The sequence below is a fragment of the Engraulis encrasicolus genome, chromosome 13 (genome assembly GCF_034702125.1).
Source record: "Engraulis encrasicolus isolate BLACKSEA-1 chromosome 13, IST_EnEncr_1.0, whole genome shotgun sequence".
Classification (NCBI taxonomy): domain Eukaryota; kingdom Metazoa; phylum Chordata; class Actinopteri; order Clupeiformes; family Engraulidae; genus Engraulis; species Engraulis encrasicolus.
This window is the reverse complement of record NC_085869.1, coordinates 48,109,542-48,122,041: the sequence shown is the minus strand read 5'-3', so window position 1 is coordinate 48,122,041 and position 12,500 is coordinate 48,109,542. Positions and strand designations below refer to the sequence as shown.

The 12,500-nt window shown below is 47.8% G+C and overlaps 1 protein-coding gene across 7 annotated transcripts in view; it reads left to right on the top strand.

Moving 5' to 3' along the window:
• The window catches only part of satb2 (SATB homeobox 2), a 78,286-nt gene extending 74,674 nt beyond the window's left edge, over positions 1 to 3,612 (top strand). For 3 of the 7 annotated variants that reach the window (XM_063214122.1, XM_063214121.1, XM_063214124.1), the window contains one exon: positions 2,175 to 3,612. In XM_063214122.1, coding sequence (XP_063070192.1) covers positions 2,175 to 3,014 — 840 coding nt within the window. In that variant the 3' untranslated portion in view covers positions 3,015 to 3,612. The remainder of the gene's footprint in view (positions 1 to 2,174) is intronic. The other 4 variants (XM_063214119.1, XM_063214118.1, XM_063214125.1 and 1 more) reach the window with 3 other exon arrangements.
• Positions 3,613 to 12,500: the final 8,888 nt, after the last annotated feature.

The following is a 12,500-nucleotide window of genomic DNA, read 5'->3' as shown; positions in this document are numbered from 1 at the left end:
GGGCCCCACACTGTAGACTAGAGGAGCTCTGCACACCAGATCATTAGCCTGCCTGCCTGTGTGTTAGTGTGTGTGTGTGTGTGTGTGTGTGTGTGTGTGTGTGTGTGCGCGTGTGTGTGCGTGTGCGTGTGTGTGCGTGTGTGACACTGTGTGTGTGTGTGTGTGTGTGTGTGTGTGTGTGTGTGTGTGTGTGTGTGTGTGTGTGTGTGTGTGTGTGTGTGTGTGTGTGTGTGTGTGTGTGTGTGTGTGTGTGTGTGTGTGTTAATGTGTATATGTGTATGTGTGCACGAGTTTGAAATGGAGAAAGTAAGTGTTTGCATGTGTGTATGCCCATGTTTGTGTGTTCGTGTTTGTGTGTGTGTGTATATGTGTGCACAAGTACTTGTTTTATATGTCTGTGAGAAACTGTGTGTGTGTGTGTGTGTGTGTGTGTGTGTGTGTGTGTGTGTGTGTGTGTGTGTGTGTGTGTGTGTGTGTGTGTGTGTGTGTGTGTGTGTGTGTGTGTGTGTGTGTGTGCGCGCGTGCGAGAAAGAGTGTGTATATATATATGCTTTTATGTGTGTGTCTTGTGTCTCTGTGTGTGGTCTCCGTGTGTGACAAACAGACAACAGTAACCTTCTTGCCAACTGGGCCAATTTTATGACATGCTCATTCTCCCCTGAACCACTGTCATTTGGTCTTCACAAGTCCCTTTGTGACCTCCGTTTGTTTCAGTCTGACATAAAAAAGATAGTAAATGCTTGTGTGTGTGTGTGTGTCTGCATGAGTGTGTGCCTATGTGTTGTGTGCGTGAGTCTCTCTGTGTGAAAGAGGTCGAAAGAGAGAAAGAAGTATAGAGTGGGTAAAGAAAGAAAAGGAGGAAAAAAATGACAAACCTACACACTTCCTGTAAAACGCCAGCCTCGAAAAAAAAAAAGACGAAAAAAAAATCCCCCACAAGCGAAATAGAAGCAATTTCACGGTCTGGCCTGCCCTCAGCATTATTTAAAAAATACCCTGTTATTATTGAAGAGGGAGAGAGAGAAAAGCGAATGACTATTATCTTTATGTGGGTCCTTTAATTTTAATGCACCACAGATTTATAGCTTAGCATTCCAGAGCCGAGGCACTGGGCGACCCACCCTGGTCATAAACGCAGCGGGACAGCGCCACTCTCTCTGATAGTTGCACCTTCCAGCTGCTGGAGAAGGCTGACACTCTCTCTCTCTCATTCTACTTTTCATTTTCTCTCTCTCTGTCTCTTTCTCTCTTTCTCACTTTCTGACTCTCTCTCTCTCTTGCTCTCTCTCTCTCTCTCTCTCTCTCTCACTTTCTCTTTCTCTCTCTTTCTGTCTCTCTCTCTCTTGCTTGCTTATGTTCTCTCTCTTTTTCTGTTGAGTACTGTTGTGCTCTTACTTGCGCTCTCTCTCTCTTGCTCACTCCCTCATTCTCTACAGTCCTTCATTCGCTGTCTCTCTCTTGAGCAGTTATGTACGTGCTCTCTTGCACCTTCTGACACCCTCTCTCTTTTTCTCTCTGCCCCCTATTTCTCCTTCTCCTTCTCCTTCTCTCTCTCTCTGCTCACTGACACTCTCTCTCTCTCTCTCTCTCTCTCTCTCTCAATCACTTGCCATGTGCCTTGAGCGCTTGTGTTTCTGTTTTTCGCTCTCCAATCTCTCTCTTTGTCTTGTGCCCCCATACTTTCTTTCTGGTTACCACCACTCCTCCTCTTTTTTTCTTTCTTTGTTTTTTTTGTTTTGTTTTGTTTACAAAATGTCCATCTTGTATTTGTGTACCCTTTCTTTTCTTCTATTTTCACACTTCATTTCCTCTATTTCGCCTTGTACTATATGCACGGTAAACGTATTTATTCTACGTATTTCCTCATTTTTTCAAAATGTTGACCAGCGTTAATGGTGTTTAAAACTGATATGTTTTTTTTTTCACATTAACAAGAATTATAGGAGTACACCTCCAAATACATTTAAAAAAAATAATAAAGACAAATCCCAGAAATGATCATCATCATTATTATTTAAAGGTATTCAATCACTTTACAAGTCAATGTTTATCATTGACTTTGACACTAGCTATGACAATGTCCAGCAATCCAGTAGCTTCCAAAAGGTGTTTTCTGATGCATGCCAGTGCTGCGGTGCCTTGATGAGGGGTCACTGTGCCCCACTCATCCTCAGTTCTTCTTCCCTCGCCAGGCACTCCACAGGCAGCCCCCTCAGCCCCTGAAGGACCACACCTCCCCCATGCATGAGGACCGGCCGCTGCCCAGCTCCGCAGGTGGGGTGGAGGATGGAGTAGAAGCCCAGACCGGAAGCGCTGGAGGCCCCAACTCCTCCTGTCCTGGAGGAGGTGCTGGTGGTGGAGCCATCGTCGGTGGTGGAGGAGGCGGCGGTGTCGGCGTGGGTCCCACCAGCGTCGCCAAAAAGCCGCGCTCGCGCACCAAGATCTCCCTGGAGGCGCTGGCCATCCTGCAGAGCTTCATCCAGGACGTGGGGCTGTACCCGGACCAGGAAGCCATCCACACGCTCTCGGCCCAGCTGGACCTGCCCAAGCACACCATCATCAAGTTCTTCCAGAACCAGCGCTACCACGTCAAGCACCACGGCCGGCTGAAGGAGCTGGGCGCCGAGGGCACCGCAGGCGTGGACGTGGCCGAGTACCGCGACGAGGAGCTGCTGTCGGGCTCCGAGGATGCAGAGTCCACTCACGAGGACGGCCATGAGGAGATCTACGGTGGCTCGGAAGGCGCAGCAGGGGCCGGAGGAGCAGCAGCAGCAGCATCAGCAGCAGCAGCAGTTGCGGCAGCAGTAGTGGCCGCAGCAGGAGGAGGCGGTGGGTCCTCTACTGCCTCCACACCCACCCCTGGTAGTGGTGGCAACAGCAGCAGCAGTAGTGTTAGTGGCGGTGGTGGTGGTGGGCAGGAGGAAGGCAAGGACAAGGGCCACGCCAGGCCCAGCTCCCTGCCATCCAGCGCCTCGTCCTCCAGCCCACGTGAGCAGGCCGATTACCAGAGATAAGACAGCCCCACACAGAGGCAACCCTGGGTAGGGCTGGGGAGATGGGGGTGTGGTATCAGGAAAGACGTGGATGGGGAGGGCAGTGGGTCACATTCTGAACTGTCCAAAGCATGTGGCTTGCTGTGGTCTCCTCACAACACAACCCTGGACTCGCTAGGATAAGATTTTTTTGCCAGCATACATAAGGGCTGGCAGCCATACACATACAACAAAAAGACTAATGAAGATTATTCAAAATCACAATGGGTTGACTGCGAACTCAGCACCAAAGGACATGACCGTCAACGTTTGATCAGTAGGCCTACAGTGTCCCATTGTCAAGACACTGTAATGCGTTTACTTTAAAATCACCCACAAAGTAGAGATACTGTTAAACAGATACTGTCATCCCAATTCATTTCATGGTTCCCACACTTTTTGTAATTCTGGAAGACACACAACTGAACTCAATTGAAGATATTTACATGACAGAAACATGATGCCCTGGGGAGGGTGCGGAACTGGAAAAATGAAAAAAAAAAACCCATACCCCTTCATCCCCCCCTTCCCAAACCCAGAAACACCCACCAACCATCCCCAAATACCCCCCCCACACACACACACACACACACACACACCTCCTTAAGTCCAGTTGACCTAAACTTACACCTACACTCCACCTTACAGTAAACACTATTACGAGGTACGGGAGAGGACAGGGCAGGACAATGAGGCTTTGGACCTCCCCAAGGACAGATGCAGCCTGGGCTCCTGCCCCCATCAAGGGGCTGTGTGGGAGGCTGTGGCTTCCCTCTTCCTTCCTCCATGACAAGGCATTCCTGCTGTCTACTGGCTTGGGGGTGGGTGGGTGGTTGAGGTAGGACGGCTTGTGGTTGGATTGGATGGGTGGGTTCATTGTGGGGGGGCATGGCACGGGGTTGGCTTTTTTGTAAGACTTGTTTAGGAAGGTAGTTGTGGTTTGGAATGATAGAAAGACAGAGGAAGACAGAGGGGTGATAGGAAGAAAGGGAACCAAGGCAGACAGACAGACAGACAGACAGGCAAACAGACTGACAGAGAGACAGAGAGAGATGGCTTTGGGGTGTATACAATAACCCAGCCCATCAATCCAATTATAAACATGTGTGGTCTGAACTGAGCCGCGACATCCACTTTGAAGAGAGAGAGAGAGAGAGAGAGAGAGAGAGAGAGAGAGAGAGAGAGAGAGAGAGAGAGGCGGAGATAGACACAGATTGAGAGAGATCCCTTCTCCATACCACCCACACTACACTACTCACCCCCAGCCATAGCCTTCCCATCAGTCCTGTGTGGTGAGGCCACAATAAGGGGTGGCCACCCCCCCCCCACACACACACTCCCCCAACTAGGATCAGCACCGCCCGACCCCACCCCTGCCTAACCCAGCCCAACCCAGCCCAGCCCAGCCCAGCCCAGCCCAGCCCAGCCCAGCCCAGCCCAGCCCAGCCCAGCCCAGCCTAATCCCAACCCTGCATTCAGACTGTCTCACCCGTCTACAACACTTCATCTCTTGCCACTAGTGTCGAAGCCCCCGCCTTCTTGATTTTCTTTGATTTGAACGCTTATTCTGTACTGACAACAACAGCAACATGTTATTTTCCCGCTGCCCAAGCTGTCATCCGACTATCCTTGCACTTACGCTCTTGGCCGAGAGGGCAGAGGCATCCCGGCAAAACATTTCAAAAAAAGAAAAAGAAAAAAAAAGAAAAACGGACTCAGAGGACGCCTGAACGTGTGTATGTGACTAATGTGAGTGTGTGTGTTTGTGAGCTGGGAAAGACATGCCTTGGCGACATGGACAAACTCGACAGAACTGGACTGCCTCTCCCGCCCCCCCACCATTAACCCACAGAAGAACGAAAGAAAAAAGAAGGAAAGAAAGAAAGAAAGAACGGGAGAAAAAAAAGAAATCCAGCAAATGTCAACAATCAGGCACTTTATGTGCGGTAGCCCACTCCTCCCTCTCCACCCAGTGTACCCCCCCTTCTCCTACCCTTCCCCCCACCCTTGACTGGCACTCAATGTGCTGTCTCACCAACCCCTACCCACATAAACTCCACAACCCTATTTATTACTATCTTTATCCATGATTATTGTTATTATTATTGTTGTTGTTATGGCTGTTATTGCAGCCATCGCTGTTATTTTTAGTTGTATTTGTCATGGTCTAAATGTTGGCTTTTTGGCTCGCGGCGGTTGTTTTGGTAATGAGAGACTTTATGAAAGAGGGGAGACAGCACTGCCAAAAAATGGAAAGAGAGAGAGAGAAAGAGAGAATAAGAAGTAGTTACTGATGTTATTGAGCAAAACCCTGTGTTGTGTGTACTGCCAGCTCTTGTCTACCGTACAGACTTTGCCAAAGTTAGCAGCATTTGGCAGATCAGGAGAGCTGAATCCAACTTACAAAAAAAACATAAGAATTTAAAAGAAATTATACCTTTTTCGCTGCAGATGTTGACAATCATTTTATTTTATTTTTGTTTTACTTTTTTTTTCTCGAGCCAGTCAGAACTCACTGGCCATGAACTATGAATTCTCTATTGACCTATTTTCTGTGTGTATGTGTATGTGAGTGTGAGTCTGTATCTGGAAATGAACTCAAGACATAAAGGCAACCTTAGGAAAAAAAGGTGACAAGTTTTTTTCCCCTGTATTGACACGCCACAAAGGGTTGCTGTGGCAACGTGTCGATCCAGGGCACCGATTGGCTGCCTTAAAGTCGGCTGCTCTCGAGAGTTCCAGTGTGACAGACTCATGAGTGGTCTGCACCATGACCAAAAGCTGACCTCTCGTCTATTCTTATTCGGTTAAGGTGATGTGATTGGTCTCTGTGCTGTTGTTTTTGTCTCCATGATGTAAAGCATTTTTTTTCCTCTTGTCATGTTTGGAATTTACTAGATGCTATGACCTCTCTCTCTACTCCATCTGCTTCTGTTTGTTTGTTTGTTTGTTTCATTTTTTTTTTCGTTGTACACTGATGTCTTTGTTCCACCCACTTCTAGCTTCTGTGATGAAATCTAAATATAAAAGTTATTGATGTTTTGAAAAAATGTATGAAATGACCAGGGTGCACTTTTTTATTATGAATATTTGTGACCAAGTCAAGACAAGTGCATTAGGACCACATCTTGAGAAGTGTGCATATACAGTACTAAATGAAAGGTGGATATACAGAATTAATTTTGTCACCTAGCAAAATGGCGACCATGTGTGTATGAACCCCCAATGCACCACACGCTCATTCGGGGAAATAGGCCTACATAACAGAACGTTTAGCTGTTCGCTAGTCTTAAATGCTTTATTTGGAATCAGAAATGAACAATTTAACAAGAGTGCAAGACGTACACCATGAACATAGACTTACTCCCTCGTTCTGTCTTTCTTTCTTTCTTTCTTTCTTTCTTTCTTTCTTTCTTTCTTTCTCTCTCACTCTCCATCTCTCTCTCTCTCTCTCTCTCCCTCTCTCTCTCTCCCTTTCTCTCTCTCTTTCTCTCTCTCTCTCTCTCTCTCTCTCTCTCTCTCTCTCTCTCTCTCTCTCTCTCTCTCTCTCTCTCTCTCTCTCTCTCTCTCCCTTTCTCTCTCTTCCCATCTCTCCCTCCTTCTCTCCTCCTCTTGTCCACTGCTCTCTTGTGCACTGGCTAAATGTCATCCTGTGCTAGGCTAGGCTAGGCTAGGCAGCGTGACTGTGGTGGCCCTGCATTTCTCAGTCTCATTGGATTAAAGGGCTCCCTAAAGCCACGAGGCCCCAGTTGTTCTCTAATAAGGCTGCGCGTGCGGTGAGTGACAGTGATTCACATGGGGAAGGCGTGGCGGCCCCTAGCTTTACTTCACGGGGTGGACGGGACAGCCCCCCCTGGGGGTCCCACGGGAGCCTGGGATGGGACACTTCACCCGCAACCATGGCCCTGTTGCCGGGAGGGTTTGGAACATTCTAAACTCTAAAAAAATGTGTTCTGCAGCAATTCAAGATTCTAGAATTCTACATTATATTCTATTCTGCCCCAAATTCTTTACAACTTGCATTGGTCAACATTTTAATTAATCTAGCGTGACAATACGTCTGTAAAGGTTTCAAACATTGACCCCATCTCATACGTCCTACTCTCTCCCCTCTATCCAGGTCATTGCTCCAGTAGGTACTGTATGATCACTACTATGCTGCATTCAGTCAGGCAACTCTATCCTACTAAGGCCTTAATCATTTTTTTTAACTTCCAGTCTGTCATGATCGGCTCAATCCAGACACAATGGTTTTTAAAACAGATAAAGTCACACTGTAAAGACACAGTAAAACCCCATCCATCTTCAAGAGCTCTGCACCACATTGTTGTTGTTCCACTGCAATCACTGCATATCAGTCCCCTTCAATCACGAGGCAATACTTCACTATGAAACAGGAACTGTGGTTAGGGAGCACTTCCCTCTAATCTACGTGTCACTTTCTCCATTAAAGAAAAATCACTGAAAATAAATAGCCTACTGTACATGCATCTGTTGACTATTCCACATTTTGCTTTGCATCACTTGATATTTTTCATTTACATTCCCACAACCTGTGCGACAATCATCTTCCTTAGTCCTACTCAAAGTCCCCATTGTATGAAGAGAGGCACACAAAAATACCCCCAACCGCCTATCCCCACCACCACCGCCGCCACCACCACTAGCACCACCAGCAGCACCCCACTGCGTCCTATAATGTCAGCTATCTGCGGGCCGTGAGTAGGCCGTCTTAATGACATGGCTCCCATGGTCAACCACATCCACAGCACACTTAAGCCTGTTAGTCAGCCCCCCCACCCACAGAGGGACTAACCCGCCCAGCTATTAACCGCCACCCTTACCCTCCATCAGCATCGCCATCACCATCATAACCCTCCCTCCCTCCCTCCCTTCTCCTCCCTCTCCTCTTCTCTCCTCTTCTTCTCTCCTTTCCAATCTGCTGACCCTCGTCACTGCTGCTGTGGACTCCAGTGTAGCCTAAGACAAGTGATGCTGATGAGGTATCGACACCCGCCTCCCTCCAACTCCAAACCCCCAACCCCCCTCCACCCCCGCCGTGGCCAAAATCATGCAAAGTACTGACACACACATACACGCAAACACCCGTGCGCGCGCGCGCGCACACACACACACACACACACACACACACACACACACACACACACACACACACACACACACACACACACACACACACACACACACACACACACAGAAACCTCAGCCCAGCATTTCTCTTAAATTACCCTTGTCACACACAAGTGGAGGAGAGTTTTTGTGTGTGTGTGTGTGTGTGTGTGTGTGTGTGTGTGTGTGTGTGTGTGTGTGTGTGTGTGTGTGTGTGTGTGTGTGTGTGTGTGTGTGTGTGTGTGTGTGTGTGTGTGTGTGTGTGTGTGTGTGTGTGTGTGGTGTTTAACCTGGCCTAGTGGGGAGTCTAGGCCTTGCCTCAGCATGAGCTTGAGTACCCTACTACCCATAGCGCCCCCCCAACTCAACCCTGCCCACTCTCCCCCAAAAAAACACCAATTCAGGTGAACACAGAAAGAAGGGGGTGAACGAGTGCGTAAACGAAAGAGATATGAAAGAAAGAAAGAAACAAAAAAAAAGGATCTCACTGGGATCCTGATGAGCAGTAGGTTAAGGTCAGTGTCCAATTATCTCCACTACTTTTCTGCCTTTCACCGTCTGCAGTGTGGCGCGACGCATCTCTCATTCTCCTCCTCCTCCTCCCTGACAATCCCTAGCTCTCATGCTGTGGCGTCGGGGCTAATTGGGGTTGATCAGCTCTCTCCTTTACGGATTGCGGATTTGTGATTCATTCTCAGAGAGCAGTGGCATCACATGATTACGACGTCTCCTGTTGTGTCTTTTAAGCGGCCATGTTAGTGTCTCTGTCAGATTCCAGCCGAGCTCTTTAGCAATGAGTTTAATACTGACTTGGTTTTAAACTGCTAAGAAAGTGAAAAGTGAAAGCCCATCGGGAAAACTCCCATTGTCATTGTGACAAAGCAGTCCACAGTACGCAACACCCATGCAAGGGGGCAGCCCTAAAGTGCACTCCAAGGGAACAGTGTGGCGGGATGGTACCATGCTCAGGGTACCTCAGTCATGGAGGAGGATGGGGGAGAGCAGTTGTTAAATACTCCACCCACCAGCCTGGCAGATTGGGAATCGAACTGGTAACCTGTGGGCTACAAGCCAAACACCCTAACCGCTTATCCATAATTGCGCATAACTGCCTAGAGAACTTCATACGCAGGTCCTCACAATAAAGAATTTACCTTCTGCTGTCAAAATAAATGTTATCTGTTTTCAGTAATTGGCAATACAATTACAGACAAGCAAGCAAATGGACCTTCACACCTAAGATGGAGTACTGTCACTGTATGTGGGATTTTTAAGTGTCTTTTGGCTGATAAAACGGAGGGGTAGGTCTAATTGCTTTTCTTTTTGTTCATTTCTTGTAGTGCCTCATGACTAAGCACAATGCCCCATAAAACCTATAATTGTTGCGATAATGATAATTCGTGATAACGTTCATCAAGTTGATCTTCATTTATTTTCCATCACCACCACCATTATGATTTTCATCTCGATTTTCTATTTCACCTACAATGTGAATCAGGATGGCCTTTCCTGTATTGGTGTGTTTCATATTCCATGTACAATCAAGTCATAGTCATTATCACTAAGTGATAATTAACTCTTTTAACTTATGTGCATTGCTCTTTTTTTGGTGTATTGTTTTTTTCATATTTTATTTTTCAAATTGCTGTCGTTTAAATAAAGTGCATCCATTGAAAAGGGATTCATTGTGTTTGCCTCTTACTCTCTCTCTCTCTCTCTCTCTCTCTCTCTCTCTCTGTCAATCTCCACCATGCGGCATATGTTTCGTATGGGGTTTTATTTAACCGGGGATGGGAAGAAAAGGGGCTAATGGATTCAACCAAACCTCACAGCCGTCATTATTTTGTCCTTATTCTTCTAAGGCTGCCCCAGCGTTTCAAAGAGCATTGCACCCCGCCTTTAGAACAATGCCATGTTGTCTTTTTTTTGAAGGGGGATGTTGGGATGGATGTTAGGGGGGGGCGGCGGCAGAGCACAGACCAGGGGCATGCGAGTGGTGTGGCCACAGGAACCAAATACTGTTTCATTTGTACATAAAAAGCAATCAAAATAAACCATAATAGGAAAAACAGACCGTGGGGCGCACTTGGTCTCTCTTTACTGGAAACAGTCAAATGACGATGTAACTTTTGTGTGTGTGTGTATGTGCGCACTGGCGAGCGTGTGTTTATCCTGTAAAGAACACATTTTAAAAAACAATCACAATCATTCGATGACCAACATGGGTGATCCAGTGAATAATAAACAACCGTGGCTAGCTTTTTTTTTTTCATCGGGGGTTGTTGTTGGTTTGCTCTCTGTGTGTGGGTGGGTGTATCTGTTTGTAAAAGGCGCTGTGGGTCCCAGCTATGTTATGGTCAGTGAATAACGTGTAAAAGCCACATTCATCAACATAAACTCTAAAAAAGAATCCTCATTAGGCAAAACAGACCACAAAATGCTCCAGCCCTCCCACATATCCTCTTTAATCCCTGCACACAAAAATGCCCTCCGGCTACTCCCTACTACAGTACAACAAAATGTGCAGGTTGATTAAAAGTGTTTTTCATCAGCGATAGTCTCTTAAAATCTCATAGTGCCTCATCTATCTCGACACTGTTTTTATCTAACGCGGTCTCACCCGTTTATTCTCTCTTAATGATGAGATTCAAGCTTTACAAGCACAAAACAAAACTTTTTTTCCTGGGTCTTTTTCACCGCATTTCTCCGAACGGTCTTTCCCTTTTTCTGATTGGACTGCGTGATGACAAAAAGGGATAGGGAATGCCCTGATTTACTGCCCTGTGAACTACCACGACTGCACAAGCAAGATATCCAGTCTCCTCTCCTCTCCTCTCCTCTCCTCTCCTCTCCTCTCCTCTCCTCTCCTCTGCTCTCCTCTCCTCTGCTCTCCTCTCCTCTCCTCTCCTCTCCTCTCCTCTCCTCTCCTCTCCTCTCTGTTCTGTTCCTGTCCTATCTTTTCCTTTCCTGTCGTCTCGTCTTCTCTCCAGTCCTCTCTCCTCTCACTTCATCTTCTTTTCTTTAGTCTTGTCTTCAAGATATTAAATCTATTCTTCTCTCTTTTATTCCCCTCCCCTGTCCTCTCCTCTCACTTCATCTCTTCTCCTCCTCCCCTCCATTGCTCTCATTTCACTTCCCTCCATCTCTCAACTCCCCTCTTCTATGCTTTTCTCTTCATTCCTCTTCTTTAAGCGCTTCTTTCCACTGTCCTTCTTAACCCCTCCTCTCCTCTCCTCTCCTCTCCCCTCACTTAATCTTGTTTCTTCTCCTCTCTTTTCCTCCCCTCTTCTCAATCTCCTATCTTCTCTTCCCTCCTCACTTATCACTTTGCCTCCTCTCCACTCCTCTATTTTCCTCTCCTCTCCTCTCCTCTCCTCTCCTCTCCTCTCCTCTCCACTCCTCTATTTTCCTCTCCTCTCCTCTCCTCTCCTCTCCTCCTGGTTCCCAGTGCATGGAGGCCACTTCTTACCCCAGTTGGAAGCCTTTTGACTTGACTGGCCACCTGCCAGGCTAGCCTCCCTGCCGCGAAACACCACACACACACACACACACACACACACACACACACACACACACACACACACACACACACACACACACACACACACACACACACACACACACACACACACACACGACACACACACCTCCCTCCTTCCATGAGCAGCTTGCGGCGTTGTCCTCTGGTTTCCATTCAGTGCCAGGCCCCCAATCTCCTAATTGAACTTATTATTCGCTCAATTGGCTGGCTTGAACCCCCGTCTCTCCTTCTCTCTCTCCCTCTAACACCCCCCACCCACCACCACCACCACCACTACTCACACACCCACCCTCCTCCACCTCCTCCACCTCCTCCTCCACCTCCTCCTCCTATTCCTCTCTCTGTCTCTCCTACCCTACTCTATCCTACCCTCACATCCAACCCACCCCACTCCTCCAGGTCTGAAGCTGGTTGTCATTAGTTGGGGGGTGACTTATGGGGAGGGAGGATGGGGGTAGTGATGAGGAGAGGGTGGGTGGGTGTGGAGTGGGGGGGGGGGGGGGGGATTCTATCGCAGCAGTGAGAGCAGCGTTTAGGGGTGTCGAAATAAAATCATTGGCCCTGGCAGGATCTGCTGCTGCATCCGTTAGCTCTTGGATGCGAGTCAGCGTTCATTCCAAGACGGCAGCGAGGGCCAGACCACCCAGACTGGGTTGGGGGGGGGGGGGGGGGGGATGGTAGCTGCGTTTATGTCCTGCCTGATGCTGCTCTTAATTCAGCTGATAGCTCCTCTGACCCAGCATGTGGCCGTCATTTTTTATTACAGAGAAATGTATCTCCATGGTCTCTAAGTGTAA